The following is a 17,221-nucleotide window of genomic DNA, read 5'->3' as shown; positions in this document are numbered from 1 at the left end:
GTACATTACTTCTTGAACAAGGATACCCCTTCTCATGTCTTCCTCCTACTTTCCCTCCTCCCAAAGCTCATAATATTTCCTGCCTTTGCATATCATCTGCTAAAGTCTACTCCTTTAAATATTGTTGTCTTAATAATAATTATGTCTTAAAAAATCATGCCTATCTCTGAGTCTTTCCAAGAAACCTGGTGGAATTCTTTGTATAGGAACCTTTGTTATTCTTCAGTTTTATCCTCAAAGTATTTAGATTGTTCCCTTAATGACTATTGGGTATTTTATATCCTCTCCCTATGAATTTTTTGTCAAAAATAGTCACATTTACTTATAGGTAACAATGAACTATTATACATATTTACAGGGCATAATATGATTCTATGGAGTAACTATCTATTGGGAGGAAGGGACAAGTTAACAAATGGATCCACCACCTCATATAAATATCATCACTTTTAAAATCTGTTCTTTTATCAATTTTCAAATATACAATGAATCATTAATTTCAGATTTTCTCTGTCTCGGCTTTTATATTTGACATTATCCCATGCTGATTCTGCAATAGTTTTTCACTCACAAAAAGAAATGACAAGCTAAATTAATAATATTTGTGTAAATGAGTATAAACGTTATTTATATAAAGGCCTTTAAAATCATCTTTATTCACTTTTAATTGTCTTGATGAAGTGATAGAATAAATCATTTCTATTCATCTTTGGAAAAGATATATATATTTTTTTTTCCATGGTGGAAATATCTCTATCTAGCTCTATCTCTCTGTTTATCTTTCTGTCTGTCTGCATGTCTATCTACCCATCATCTGGAAGCCAGAGTAGGCAGTAGAAAATGAAGTAAATCTTTGCAGAGAAGAAAGTAGAACATGACAAGATTGATCATATTTAGGGAGTAGGTAAAAGAATGTTTTTACAGATTTTAATTTTCATAATAAGAAACTTTTAGATAGTGATTGAAAAAAAACTATTTGTTTGCACAGTGGTGTCGGAGGTAGGTATCTAAAATAGGAACAAAATGTTCTTAAAAATCTGACTAGGGTGATACAAAATGGAATATATCATGTAATAACAGAATTTGCCCCACGAGAATGTTCGTTTTGTGAGCATACCATAGGAAATAAAGCAACTTTCAAAGAAAAATTGTTGAAAATCTCCAAAGGCGTATAAAAGTGTAGCTAAAATCAAAGAATGTAAAACATAAATTAACAAACAAAACAAATAAAAATCATGGGAAGGGGTAACAATGTTAAAGAAGTGATGTACCCACTACCTGATGAATGTAACTATGAACACCTATGTACATCACCACAACGATAAAATAAGAAAATAAAGTGAATGTGAAAACTGTGCAAATAAAGAATCAGCATAACAATAAAAGAGCCTTTAAAAATATAATATGAATGAATTTTGAATACATGGTTTAACCTTATTTAACTGTAGTTTAACCTTATGTTCTAAATTGGTTATTTGCAAATGATAATGAATCACAGTCCCCAAAAGACTCCACTGCTAAGGATTATATGCAAGAGATTTGTTAAAGAAGGGCTCCTGATGACAGACATATAAAAGAAGGAAAAAGGAAACCAGATAAAGGTGAGATTTCAACTGAAGTCCCAGTCTTAACCTATAACCTGAATACAACTCCAGAGGATAAATTTTACCTGGCACTTTGCTCTACCCCAAGGCCAGGTGGGTGAGATTTCCTTTACACCAGAAAACAGCCATTCTGGCACTCTCCACTGTATGCATAACTAGGTGAAGTGGCTTCAGGAATCCTAAGACAGCCAAAGGTCACAGGTGCCAATAAGTAGGAGTAAGATAAGCAGTCTCTGGATGATAGTATCTATCCACTAAAGGGGTTCAGCAGAGATTAAACTGAGCAGCCATAGAGTTTCTATGTTTATACAACTTTGAGCAAACTTTCCAAAGAATTGAAAAATGGTCCTGGATTGAGTTAGCTTTTTCATTCACCCAAAGTTCTTAATATGAATAGCTAGTCTAGTTTCCTGTACTTACATTAACTCTGAGGTTGAGCAACAGTTGGATCAAAGGGAGAATTGACTTCCAGCAGAGGGCCTTGGGGCTATTATGCTGACTATTTAGTGGCTGTTGTGCTCAGGAACAGCCATTAAGCCTCATACTCCCCATTAGAATCCTCACTCCATATGGCATAAATTCCAGCTTGGAAGAAACACAGTTGGATTCCTCTGTCTTGCCAGACACATAAATGTGATCTTAAGAAGCAAGACTCCTTTACAAAGAAAACCTAAAAAGAAATTGTACTTCTTATTGCATATGTGTCAATTCCTAATGTCTCATTTTTGGAAAACAGATTAACTCCTGGCATATTCAGAATGTTCTATAAAATGGAAAGTTTGTCACATTCCTGTGGCTAGTAGAACACAGAGGGAGGCTTAACAGGATAACATAGAAATCTTTGAGCAGAGAAATTTGTGCTGTATCTTGAAACAAGTAGCTAAAAGGAGGAAAATAAAACTATCTGGGTAGATTTGCCCAAAAAATTGGCTATTAAGGTAAGTCTGATTGAATACCATTGATATATGCTTCAGAAAATGGAGACAATATCAGACATGCCCCTGTTGTGTGAGTTGAATCAGAACACTCAGAAATAAGCCAGGCATGCTTATAATTTCTTGACTCTACCTTTTCTCCAGAGCCCAAAGTGGTAATCACTGCTTTAATCTGTAGTGATACTGGTGTTGCTGATAATAGTGTAGTCAAAGTGAGCTTTATCCCAAACAACTTGATTAACAATCTTCTCATTGTTAAAAGGACCCTGATGCAATTGTTTTATAAAGAAATCTAGGTATCCTGTCTAACTGTGGGGAATTCCTTCTACTTCCAGCCCTCGTTAATTAAACTTCTCTGTGGTCAGCCATGGTCTTTATTTAAGATATAGGCAGAAGGGGCTCAAACTTCTAATTTCATTGAAATCATCTTGAGGCTTATTTTTTTTTAAAGATTGTTGTTTGGATTCAGTAGGCCTAAGAAAAGAGCAGGAATTCATATTTTTTAAATGGATTCCCAAGTGACATTATCCTTTATCAAGGGGTTGTATTTTGAGTATCACTGGACAGCATGAAATTAAATAATGTTATAGAAGCAATATTGACCCAACTTGGAGCTATACATTAATTAGAAACAGAAAAAAGATGAGGCAACACAGACTTCTTTATTCTGTGTCCATGGCTTTTGTCCTAAGGTATTCTCTCTTTAAGGTGTCATTGTAGCTGCCTTGGAATTCAGGAAGGGTCTGACCAGGTAAGAATGATTGGCATCAATTATTTTTCATTGTAACACAGTCTTATCTGAACAATCCTGATATTATGGACTGTCAGACTACCTCTGACCCTCTGTTAGCTGTATCTGTGATGTGGGACTTTACATACCTTTCTCATCCCCTCCCTCAGTTTTCCCTATTTATACTAGAGCAAGCATCTTCACCCCTGAAGATGGCTGGTGATGAATTGAAGTGCTATCTTCCCACAGCTACAATGTAATAAACCTTTCTCTCTTCTTTGCCAGTTCTACAGTTAGAGAACAGGGGTAAATAGACGGAACTGAGAAGTAGCACTCCTGAAGTTTGAGCCTGGGGTCCAAAACTCTAGTTTCAGTATAAGTAAACGAGCATTAAGTAAGCATAATTATAGTCAGGAATAATATGTATTCAATTATAATAAGGTAAGATTCAGGAAATAGAAATAGCTTGCTCAGCCAGATTTGAGAAAATGATAGCTTGTTATCAACCATAGTTGAAAAGGTAAAGACTAGAGAGACATTCTAGATGCTTCACGAGGACCAATCTGGCTATACTTTGATCAACTGGACTTTTCCAGTGGAAACAGCTTGTTTTCCTCAATGAATCTATATCAGCTCCCTATTTCTTGTTGAAAGACCTTTTATAAAAGTTAGAGTCTGTGCTCACCCAAATGCTCATGAAGATGCTTCCCAGCACTTATAAAACTATTTGCAAAACAGTAGATGTTATTTCTATTTCATATGATTAGCCTGAAATGAAAACTTTCACTTAGAATAGGTAGTAATAAAAAATGATGAGAATGCAATCTTAAGCATCATAATTGAGAATATGTTTCACAGCATTGAGTCCTTAACAAATATGATGAAGGAAATAACCATTTAGTCCCCAAAATGTGCCCTATGTGTGATTCCTGATGATAAATAAGAACTTATAACATAAAGCATAATGTTCCCAAAATTGAACAGATTGGTGATTCTATTTACCAATGGAAATATTCCACGGTGATGGAGATAGTTTCCCTCGGGTTTTTGTTTTTGTTTTTTTGAGGGGTGGGTCATGGGGTTGAACTCTGGTCCTGTGCACTGTCCCTGAGCTCTTCAGCTCAAGGCTACTGCCCTACTCCTTGAGCCATAGCCCCACTTCCCCTTTGCTAGTGATTAATTGGAGGTATGAATCTCACGATTTTTCAATGCCTGGGCTGACTTTGAACCATGATCCTCAGAACTCAGCCTCCTGAGTAGCTAGGATTACAGGTGTGAGCCACTGCACCGGGCCATATCACTTATGATTATTTTTAATTTCATTCATCATTTTAAAATATACCTAAAAGGTATTTTCTACTATAGTATCTCTAGAATTTATATAGCAGTAGGGCTGACTTTTGCTTTCCTTCTCAAGAGTCACAGATATGTTCAGGTAAACTATAAATATGGATAACAATTGCATCTTATTAGTTTTATGTCTTTGATACAGGGGATGTAGTTTCATGTTGAATTTCACTGAACTTTACATTAACAAAACATTTTATTCCTATATGATTTCAGTTTTAAAAAGTCCCAGGCTGCTGAAGAAAGAGAAATATATGACTCAAACTGGGTGGGTCATTAGACCCACTGCTGTCCTAGGCTCAAAGTTTTGAAGTCTAGACTAGGTCCAGATACTCACTCTATTATATCAAATAAAGAGACCTGGTGAAGAATAAAGAAAGGGGGTTTGTTACCTAGTAGTCCTAAAAAGACAGCACTTTATTTCATCTTCAGTTGTCTTGCTTTGGATTCAATAGGGACAATTGGGTGTTGGGGGGTGAGAACCGTATACATAATGAATACAGCCCTGGTCAGGTAGGGCCTGCTGGGCCACTCTTGGTCTTTGTCTCTGGAGGTGTTGTGAGGAAGTTATCCTTTTACCACTGTGCTCTAGGAGGAACACAATGCCTGACTGGCCATCTCCAGAGCTGTTCCTTCAAGGATGGTAAGAACGCCTTGTCTGTTTGCAGGGTAGCTTGCCTTCTGAGGGAGATACTTACCAGTGAGTCTTCTCTTTCCTAGAGCCCAAAGTGATTGCAGAGTGACTGCAGCAGAGAATAGCTTAGATCAAAGGGTAGAAATACAAAGTTAGGGTGCAGGAAACAGCGTCTTTTAAACGGTCTTTTGCATGACTATTTTATAAATGGGAGTTAAACTATCTCATTCAAACAAAGAATCAATTAGCTAGGTATCTGCTGATTTATTTCACATTGCCTTGTGAGGACACAGTGTCTGAAAATGAATCATGCATTCTTTTTAAATTAGACACTATTAATAAATACTTATTTAATAATTATATATTCCTTCCAGAATTATACCTCTGTGATTTTATCATCATTATTGATCTGGGTTGGGCATATTTGGTAGTGTGCAGTCATTTATTTGTATTGAGGTAGGGAGCTAAGGTACATAAAGTCATCATATTCCTTTTTAAACTCAATACCCTAGAACCTAAAAACAATGGAAGTAGTACATTAATTATCTATGGAGATATAAGTTAGCATTAACTTAGTGGCTTAAAGCAGCAAACATTTATTATCTGTCAACTGGCTAACATCTCACCTCCTCAAAGTCCCAGGAAACTTCAAGGAAAGCCCCTTCTGTCTGTGTTCTCTCTTGGAATTCTAGCTCTCCTTTTGAATTCACTCCCTTGTGTCAAAGTAATGACCTCCTGTCTCCTCCAGGCCTTCCTTTGATTTGGTAATACACAACATGGTCATTAGGCCAGACATTCTCTGCAACAAATCTCTTGACTTCTAGATCCTCTTTTGAAAGAGTCACCTGAGGTAGCATGCTCCTGGTTATCCCAGATGATAGAAAACCTAAACAATACTGGCAAAGTCCTCATACCTTTGCCACATCACCCTATCACAATCTGAGAGTCATAACTCAACTCCTTTGTTATATGGGATTGGTTAGAAGCAAGTTACAGATTCTCCCTGTGCTCAAACAGAGGATGCATCACAGAAAAGTGTGGATACCATGCAGCAGTCATCATGGTGCCATCTTTGAATTCCACCTACTACAAGCAGACAAAATTTTGGGATATTTGGTGATTTTACCTCGCTGCTCCTCAGGCATTATTTAACTCCTCTGTTCTCTCATCTGGAAAGTAAAGGCATAGGATAATGATTTTTATTGTGTTATTGCAAGGACTGAGGTGATATATCAAATTATCTCTTATAATTCTTAGTGAATCGTTGGTTTCTGTTGTTAACAGTTATGCCTGCCATTGCTATTTTTACTAATTATATTGCTTAAATTTCTCTAGGATTGGGATTAGGTACCGTTAACCTCATCAAAATGTTCCAATAGCTTTTAACACTGATAACTTCACCTCCTAAATGCACTTTACAGCTATAGAAGTAAGCCCAAGTAACAGAGAGTAAGGCCATGTATTAGAAGGCTAAAGGTAGCACTCATATTTATAAATTGTACCTAGGATACCTACAATGTATCTTCCCATTTTCCCTGCTTATTGTTTTATGTTTAAGAGAACATGAGCATATGGTGCATATTGTATATTACTGTATCAGGCAAAGTTTATGTTCTTATGTTGCTTACCAGTTATTGAAGTGATTGGCTTTCTGAATAAAGGTGAATTTGATGGATATTTTATATACTGTATCTCTGTTCAAGAGAAATTTGGAAGCACTTGCTATGTTCAAGTGGGGTGTCATTTTCTTTTTTTTAATTTAATTTTATTATAAAGATGATGAACAGAGGAATTATAGATAATAAGTAAGACAATGAGTACATATCTTTTTTATTTTTTTATTTTTTACTGATTTTATTTTTTTCATATATTTTTATTGTAATTAATAGAAGGGTTACATGATATTTGCCAGATAGATGGTGCATTAATTCCCATACATTGATACCCTTTCCCCATTTCCCCCCACCCCCACCCCCAACCCTCATCTTGTTTTCCCCCGTTCTCTATCCAATTTCAAATAACCAAATACAAATATATACAGATATATAAGGTAACAAAGTGAGATAATGTAACAATATGAGATAACCAAGGGACCACAAAAGAGATGAGAGATAACATAGTACCTTAACAACAGCAATCATTCATTATATGGCTTATGTTTCTATATGCTAGAGATCCTTTCATTTAGCGTCCTACTATATGGTCTTTCGTATCAAGGTTTTGCTCTATTGAAAATCTCTGCTAGGAGACCCCAAGGTTTCTACTGATTATGACAAGTGAGGGAAACCATTGAGCCTAAGTTCCTATGCCTTTTTTTTTCATTTCAAATGTTCATCTTATATTACATTCATAAAAAGTGAGAACTCAATCATCTCTATAAGGTGCTTCTCTAACTTAAGTTTAAATTATCTGGAAATATAAGTACAATATTTACTAGATTTCAAACCCACATTCTTTTTTAAAAATTTATGTCAGTCGTGAGGTTTGAACTCTGGGCCTGGGCATTATCCCTGAGCTATTTAGCTCAAAGCTAGCACTCTACCACTTGAGCCACAGTGACACTCCTGGTTTCCTGGTGGTTAATTAGAGTTAAGAGTCTCATGGGCTTTCGTACCTGGCTGGCTTTGAACTGTGATCCTCAGACCTCAGCCTCCTGAATAGCTAGGATTGCAGCTGTGAGTTACCAATGCTCAAACCTGCGATGTTTATTTATATCTATCTATATATTTATATATATTCTTCTAGTTGTTTTACATATCAACTTTCAATGCTTTTAAAAAATTTTATTTTTTATTGCTTATTGTTATTCTAAAGGTGATGCATAGAGGGGTTACAATTCCAAAAGTCAGGTAAAGAGTACACTTTGTTTTGTACCATGTCCTCTCTTCCCTCAGTCTTTCTCCCAGGTTTTCCCTCCGGATCCCACATACAAGTTGACTAGTTTTTCAACTTAATGTCCAGAGGATTCCACTGCTGCATTGGTTCATCCTTTTTCTAGCCATTTCACGTCAATGTTTTTATGGAGATATTTTCTCTTTTCTTTGGAATGGGGAATTTTGTAGGAATTCATGAATACATTCTTTGCTAAGTGGAGATCTCAGTTTAATATCTCAGTCAATTTAGCAGTAGCTTATAAAGAAGATGTTGCTGGCACTTTCATCTGTGTTTGACAGAGGAGGACACCAGACAATATACAAGCATTTGCAGTAATCTGCTTAATAGTATATTGATAACTGATTAGCATTCCAAGAAAGAAATCACATTTTCTGCTTGCTAGATATATGCAATATTTGTTACATAAACTTCTGTATGTTTAAGGGATGTACTTTGGAGGTGTTGACTCTCTCTATTCTTTTCTGTGAATATTACTGTGCACTCATTCATCTCATTTTCACTGGTGTTTCTTAGTATACCACATCTCAATTGTAGCTTGTGGGGGAGAAAGAAAGAAAGGAAGAAAGAAAGAAAGAAAAAAAGAAAGAAAGAAAGAAAGAAAGAAGAAAGAAAGAAAGAAAGAAAGAAAGAGAAAATAGAAAGATACAATTAGGAAAGAAGGAAAGAAAGAAAGAAAGAAAGAAAGAAAGAAAGAAAGAAAGAAAGAAAGAAAGAAAGAAAGAAAAAAAGAGCGAGCCATCCTAAGGAACAAAGGAAATGTAACCCAGGTGGGAGAGACAGTATAGGGAGTTTTTGAGAGCTCTACTGCACAGATTGTGTGTTCCTGCAGAAAAAGAACAGAGTTAAGGAACAAAGAGTTCAGTCTAAGTCCATGTGCTTCTCTTTAAATTAAAACCCTTTGTTATTGGACTCTAAAACCATTTTTTATATTTTTGCATTTTAAAGTGATCTGGCAGTCAAGAATATATATATACATATATTAATGTATTCTACTTTTGGCGAATCAAGGTTAAACAAATTACTGAACACACCACATGTGGTGGTGAACATAATCACACCACATCACCCAACCATTAATACCTTCTCTGTGAAATGTTTATGACTATAATTGCTGCCTCTGATTATATACCATGTGAACTTGAAGCACATTATTATATTGGGTGACTAATGGAATTTGGTAACAATGCACAGAAATTGGTATTCTCTGAGGAGTTACATGTTAAATTATGTTCTTAGCAGAGTTTGTGGTGGATTTCATGGCTCATCTACCTCACAGTGAGTTAGTGGCTGATGGATTGAAATCTTCCTCCTGAATGGTAAACATAAGAAACCATACTCTCTTTCCTTAGTTTTCAGGTCTTTTTCTCATCACTCATTAAACAGAAACATAAAATACAGTCTCTAAAATTTGAGGTGTACTTATTGTTAATTCTCCTTGTATCTATACTTAACAATGAGAAAAGATACAGTGCTTTTCTATGCACATAGAGCCATAGAAATATATTTTCCATCTTAAAACATGTCATTTAGAGTCTAAAATAAGGGTACAGTTACAGTATTCTTTTTAAAAATATTGTAGAAGTTATACGCAGAGGGTTTGCAGTTATATAAGCCTGGTAATGAGTACATCCCCTTTTGAACACTGTCACCAGCTTTCTCCATCTTCTTAGTTATTCCCCTCCCAACACCCTCCTCCATCCCAAGTTGTATAGTTTATTTTCAACACAGGGTCTAGTGTGTATCGCTGCTATTGGTTCAACATTTGTCCCACCATTTCTGTGCTTCTTCTTCCCCTTCAAAAATCAGATAAACCTATATACAAGGCAAAAGTAAGATTTTTTTTAAAGACAGAGACAAAAGGAAATAAACAAATGAAAAAGGAAAGAGAAGAAGACAAACAGTGCAATAATAAACCACTCCACCTGTTTCTACTTCCTGGAGTGTATGTATATAGTATTCTTTATTTCTTTATCCAAGTAGGTCACTTGTGTTTGGACACTCTAGTTCTCTTCCTATTGGCGAATGACCATAATTCCCATGGCATTAGAAAGGTCTTTAGACGTGTGCAATGAAGTCTAATACAAAGGCTGAGTAGTAGAATATTTTCAGTCAACATAAAACTATTTCAATGATTGCTTGAAGTGTTCAACACTTAAAGACATTTACTTAGGCTAGATAAAATTTAATACTATGGAACTTTTAGACATAAGGGATTGCTGTCCTTTTTTTAAATAAAAAAGATGAATCCAAATCAAGCCTAGACACATTTTTATATTCAGTGATTACCATAATTTTTACAGTTTCCTATAGAAAGAATGAGACAGATTCTTTTTTTAGGAATACATCTCAGAACTGTAACTGTTGAATAGTTTTATCAGTCCTGATCAAGATTCCTATAACAACAATTGTGTGAGTGCTTGTATAGGAGGCATTTGAAAAGCTTCACCTGTTGGATCATTGGCATCAGAATTATCTACCAATTAGAGATGCAGATTTAAAAAACTACTCCCAGACTCACTGAATCAGATGCTCTAATGTAAGATGTCCAACTAAAGAACCAGCGACATTTGAAGGGAACAAGTATGAGAGATACTATTATTTGTATTTAATAGATGATAAAACGATAATGAATTCTGCCAATCTGGAAAAAGTAACTCTTAAAAGCACTGAGAAAGGGGCCATTCCAGTGTCTTATACTAATGAGAAGAAGTTGATGAAGCTACTAAGACAAGGAAATTAACCTATAAAGAGTTTTATTGACATAACTAACATTTTTGGTGGTCCTTTGCATTGATTCCACATTTTCCTCTTAATGGAGAGGAAAAGATGGAGAAAAACCCTAGAGAGCTGATTCTTGCATGTTAATAGAAATGGAAATGCTATTTTAATCATCACTTTCTAGCTGAATGAGTCCATGAACAGCTTTTCCAAATGGGTCTTTCCCATGCCACATTAACCACATCTACAGAGATCTATGCTGGATTTCCTACACACACAATTTACACGCCATGAAAGAAGTTTTGAGTCCCATGGTATCAGAATGCATCCCCTGGGGAAGCTGGCATTAACTATCCCTCCATGTCATTGGGAATAAGTGTTTCCCCTAGAGTTGAAAGAAGAAAACAGTGCTCATTATCTGTAATGATGCCTGCTAAGATGTAGGTTCTCCATGAGCTCATTTCAGGTTTTGTGTATATAACCAAACAAGGAATGTTTCAGTCTATTGTTTGTTCAACTGAGAAAATATCCCGGGATAGAAAATATTTCTGACCAGGTAGGTAAAATGAGTGCATGAAAAAATTTGTATTGTATGCATATGTAAAACATCATGAAATGCATATAAAAGTATATCAAACATATGTTAGTGTTTTATGAATAAAAGAGGAGAGTTTGTGAATGTCTACCAAATCTGGTTTACTGTTGCTGCTTTCTGTGTATCTCTTGTAACTTCCCATACACAATATCTGCCTGTTCACATCTGTACTTGTTCTTTCTTCTGTCCATAACCACCTTACCCCATTCACACATACACACACGCATACTGTTGTAAGACTGACACATTCTGTTCGCCATTGTGTGCTGGCAGAAATATATATTATGGCTTCCTGCTACCTATCTCACCAGGCACTTTAAAGCAATTTCTCTGGAAAACAATAATCGTGGTGAGCTCCTCCAAATGGAGAACTGACAATTTCATTTTGTGATTCAACCCCACTAGCCTTTACCTGACAAAGAGCTGAGATTTTACAAACAATGTTCAGGCAAATTCATTACTGACTTTTCAACTTGAATAAACTTCTTAAACCGCCATCTCCAAAATCTACCATCAGTTTGCACATACTTCTGACACTTGATGAATAAATAGAAACTCCATCATGGTTTTAATCCTCTCTTTCCTTTATTTACTATTCTACCGCCATAATGTCTCTCATCTCTCTGTCTATTATATACCTTGATTTTTGACTCTTAACTCTCAAGTCTCCACTCAATTCCCATATCCCAAATTAACGTTCTTCAAGCTTGCTTTTCCTCTTTTTATTTCCTTTTGTCTACACAATGGGTTGCTTGTTATTTCTGCAGAGACAAAAAAAAGTTTTATGCCAGATATTCAACTTCCTTATGTCTTATTTTCCATCTTTCCCCCACCCTGGGTTGAGCTATGTGATGCATTTACCTAAGGAATCATCAAATCCTAAATTGAAACTATTGTTTCCTAAAAATGGCACTGTAGATGGCAGGATAATAATTGCATCACAACTTTGCCCTGCAATCTCTTTGCCGTGTTGTCATCTATCACACCGCAGAGTTTGAGATAATTTTCGCAGGGCTATTATGCACTGCCTGGAATGGATTAAGAGGTCTTCTAAGATGGGAAAAGGAAGTGTACAATGGTCCAATGTTCACTCCTCTAGCCTGTAGAGAAGGGTGGGGGGAGCCCGGTGTGTTATCAGATCTGCGGAGGGGAGATGCCACTTTCTGTTTCATCCTTATTGGACTGCAACATTGCAGATGTTATCAGACAGTTTTACGCCAGGTGTTTGGAAATTTTGAGTGGCTTTTTTCAAAACCTGACTAGGAATATCAGCTTCCAGGATTGGCAGCCCTGTTGGCTTTGACCAGTCATGCATGCTTGTGTCCAGAAGATATATTAACAGTTGAATAACAAGGCACTGCCTCCTCTGGAAGAAGATGGCTAGATTCCTGCATCCAACTTATTTATTACCAGGAACTATAAGCCGATATTTGCATTCATCACATTGAATATAATTCTGCTCTTTGTGCTATAATCCTTTCTGGCCAGTGGCAATTCACTGAATGACTTGGTGACATACATGGCTCAACTTCCATGACTTACTGTCCATTGGGTGGACTTCCTGAATTTCTAGCTCTCTGATATCATCTTCCATGATTTTTCTTCATCCAGTGAGAATGTTGAATGGCTCCAGTATGAATTCCCTCCCTCACTACTACCATGGATTCAGTGTGGTTATGTTTTACTCTTGTACTTCTTTATTCTTCTTCTTAGTACTTTTCCCAATGGGCTATCTCCTCCCAGTGCTCAGAAGGTATAGATTTCTAAAGGTTTGGCCCCAGTCCTCTTGGCATATTCTTTTCTGAGTTATTTGCTCATGTTGTATCCTCAAATTGAAATGAGTCCTCTTCCTCCACACGTCTGCAGTCCAAACTTGATAATTTCTCCATCAATCTTTCCTTTAGCTATCCTTTACCTGCAAACCACTTATAGAAGCTAACATTTGGCATTGACACACTCTCCCTGAAAAACATAAAGGTACATGTATACTATCATCTGCATATACACACACACACAGGCCAATCAGAGGAACAAATGAATTGTATGTGACTAGACCCTAGAGATGTGTGCATATTGTGGCTGTTCAGTGATGATAATGGATAAGTGTTCTTATAATCATGGTATGAAGTCTGCGTGTAAAAGGCTTGGGTAGGGGAGACAGAGCCTTACCTTTACCTTGGCCAGATGAGCTAGGGGTGTAAATGAGCTGATGGGAGCTTCTCTTTGACCCCTCTTCTTAGTTTTCTGTCCTCTGACAACTCTTCATGTTCTCAGTGACTCGTGGATGGTTTCCAGTGGTTGAACAAGAAAGCCTAACTCCTCATGACTTAGCAGTGGCATGGAGGTTAGTCTGGAGTCTTAAATCTTGCATTTCATTCTTTCGAATGTATCAGAACATATTATTAAATGGAACAGTTATTAGTGATCTTTTTTAAAAAAATTACCCCACTTCTACCGAGAAGTGACAAAAGGAGGAAGAAATATCTCAACTACAGAGAAAATCTCAGGCAAAACTGAAGATAGTATTCATTTTTTAAGGATGTCAATGATATAAAAATAAAGAAGAAGGATCTGTGTAGTTGCTTAACAGATTCTCATTTTTGCCTTCCAGGAGACGGAGCTGTTAGATCTCAGTCTTGTCAAAGATGCCAGGTGTGGGAAGCATGCCAAAGCTCCCAAGGTAAGAAGCTGAGCAGCGGGCCCACACCAGCTGCTGCCTTGATTATTTATCTGTGTCATGATACCAACTAATTGCCCCAATTAAAAGTTTCTCTGTTGTAGACATTGTAAAACACAACAGCCTGTCTGCTCGAAACACTTCCACTTATATTAAAAGATGGAAATAATGAGTGAGCATATGGACAGTGAGACCTAAAGGCTCACCCATCGCCCTGTGATTCTGTTTTTGTTTGAGAAAAAAAATAGCAAAGTACAAGGTATAGATTAAGCACATCGAAGTGAGAATTATGGAATCTTGAGTAATCCTAAATCTGAAACATTTTAGGCTGGATCTAAAACCACAAGTAAGAAGTTCCACTCATGACCTCTTGTGAAAATCACTGCCAAAATGCAGGTGCATGAAAAAAATGTATAAAATTACCTTCAAGCCACGTCCATGAGATGGATATGAAACATAAACGAAGTGTTTTGTGTAGACTTGAAAATATCTAATGATGTATAGGCAATTATTTTAAAAGCTGAAACAAAATCTGAAATAGAAAAGTCTTCTTGGCCCAAGCATTTTGGATAAGAGGTATCCAACATGTACTGCTTAATTCTAAATCATTAAGATGAACTTGGAATTTATTGGAAATGTGTCATTGGTCCTCATAAGCATGCATACACAAACTAACCATTAGATATGATGAATAGAGATTTTATATGGGTCAAATGCTCTACAACTAAAATGACTCACCCAGAAGCCATTAGATACTAAGGTATTAGGTCTGTAAATGTTATTAGTGACAAACACCATACTGTGGAAAAAATTGCTCTCCTTTACAAAAACATCCTGAAGGAGATATTCAAAGAAATGCTTACAGTTTATTTTTTAAGTATTACATCCAAAAAATATATGTTTAAATTTGTATTATCAGATAATTAGGTAGGATGCAACAAGAGGAGGATGTGTTGGCTTGCCATCTAAGTTCAATTATTTATTGTGAATTACTTCATCATAAATGAATTCAAAATTAAGTTGTTGTATTGAAATTGTAGTACTTCAAATAGTTCACTTTCAACATAAATGGAATTACTAAAAAACAGGACTACTTCGTGTGCGAGTTCAATCCTTTCCAGAATTGATGGGAGTCTTCTTGCAGAGTTTTATTTTATCCACGGAAAGTCAAAACAGTTCTTTTGACATCCAAAAGATCTAGGAAAAAAATCATTTGGAATGATGTATTGTTTGGAGATACAACAAAAGCAGCAGATAGGTTCTGCAACAGTAGGTTCTAGAATATGGCAAACACGCAGATGCAGGGATTTGGTTGAAGTTCTTAAAATGATCTATAATGAAATGTCATAAATACAAATATTTACATAAAGAAAATATTAGAACTGTTTTCCAAGAAGGCTTCTGTAAATGTTTCAAGGGAAACATCATTATTTACAAGATCTCCTAGGAACAGGGAATCTTCTGATCTTTTAGTTTTGAATCAAAAATTTCATAATTAATAGTTCATCTATTGTTCAAAGTCATGTAGATTTTAGTGAAGGAAAGACGCTTTTATTTTTTTCTTTTCCCCAAAACATTTCAGCCATATTTCAGATAAGCCTGGTACTTCCAAGATCAACAACACATGTATACGGTAGCTTTGAAACTTGTCTCTGAGCCTCTCTTTATTGGCTTCCCATAAAATTTCAGCATCAATATTGACTAAAGACAATTGTCTGCACTATGTCAAAACCTGCTGTGTCCGAAGCATTGGGAATCAAAGTTAATTCTATCGTCACAGAAGAGTTCCTGGCTAGCGTCTGTCTCTTTTCTGCCGTTCACAGTTAGCTTATCACTTGTGCTGCATTGATGGATGCGGTTTGATAAATATCTATTGAATGTTCATAAATGAACACGAGTAGCACCTGTGCTCTGTTCAGCTGATAAGCTACTATTAGACACTAAAATACTTCTCTTGAGAACAATTTTTTTTTAACTCTTGGAACACTTTGGCTTTGTTGTTTTGTTCACAGAGAACCAGTTGTTTTCTCTGTGGATAAATGTTCCTCTTGGCTTTCTTCTCCACCCCACCCCACTGCTTCCTGTTCCTTACTGGTTTCTAAAGCTTCATTCTACTTTAATATATTCAAAGTTATTTTTGTTTGATCTTACCTATGTGGCCTTCCTAGCCTGACTCTTTCCTCTTAGATTCGAGGAGGATAATAATAAGTGTTTGACCTGAATACTGTCATAAGTCAATGAAATGCTTCATTAGTGAACCTTTAGCAAGAGAATTCTCAAATTTAACTGCTTGTTAAATTACCTGGGAAACTTTTTAAAAGAAATACTATTACCACTTTTCTACCTCCAAAGATTCTGGTGCTTCATGAATCTAATTAATACAGACAGAACACAGGCATCATCAAAGTACTGAACTTGGACCACTGTTTCTTTACTTCATGCTGACAATTAATGAGCACTCACTGAATATTAGCCATTCTTCTTGATACGATCAAATTATTTCTTTGTGGTGTTGATAGAACCTAAGACCTTTACATACTTTGGGCAAGCACTCTACCTCTGAACTACTTTAATCTCCTACTTTTTTTTGCTGCTATTATTGAAAAATATCAAATCAGATGTATAGAAGGTCAGTTTTCTTTTCTGTCTTCCCTCCTTCCCTCCTTTCCCCCCTCCTTCCCTTTCTGCCTTTTCTTTTTTTCTTTTATGTTTGTACTGGTGCTGAGGCTTGAACTGATAGCCTGGGTGCTCTCCCTTAGTTTTCACTGAAGGATGATGGTTTACCAAGTGAATCACAGAGTCATCTCCTCATTCATTGTCTTAACTTGGAAAAGTTTTTGACATCAAGATGGAGGGGACGGAGGTCCTAGCTTACATGGAGCCACAGGAAAAAAGAAAGAAACTGATAGGAATATCAGTGTAAAAATCTTTAACAAAGGAAATTTCACCTCTAATGGAATAAATAAAAAAGCATAATTTATTTAAAGGTTTGGAATGTTTTACAATTTATAGTACCAGTGATGGGTTCAGTCTTATTTGGCTGCTCCATTAATGTCACCCCCACTCTTAAGCACTACTTTTCTTCA

General features: G+C 36.1%; 1 protein-coding gene across 3 annotated transcripts in view; it reads left to right on the top strand.

The window, feature by feature from the left end:
* Positions 1 to 17,221, top strand: part of Plcb1 (phospholipase C beta 1) — a 652,247-nt gene that overhangs the window by 183,557 nt on the left and 451,469 nt on the right. For all 3 annotated transcript variants that reach the window (XM_090352012.1, XM_090352011.1, XM_090352013.1), the window contains exon 3: positions 14,070 to 14,138. In XM_090352012.1, the coding sequence (XP_090208138.1) occupies positions 14,070 to 14,138 (69 nt within the window). The remainder of the gene's footprint in view (positions 1 to 14,069; positions 14,139 to 17,221) is intronic.

The sequence above is a fragment of the Megascapheus bottae genome, chromosome 18, assembly GCF_031878675.1.
Source record: "Megascapheus bottae isolate mThoBot1 chromosome 18, mThoBot2.hap1, whole genome shotgun sequence".
NCBI lineage: Eukaryota > Metazoa > Chordata > Mammalia > Rodentia > Geomyidae > Megascapheus > Megascapheus bottae.
The sequence above is the reverse complement of the archived record's forward strand: the minus strand, read 5'-3'. Positions and strand labels throughout refer to the sequence as shown.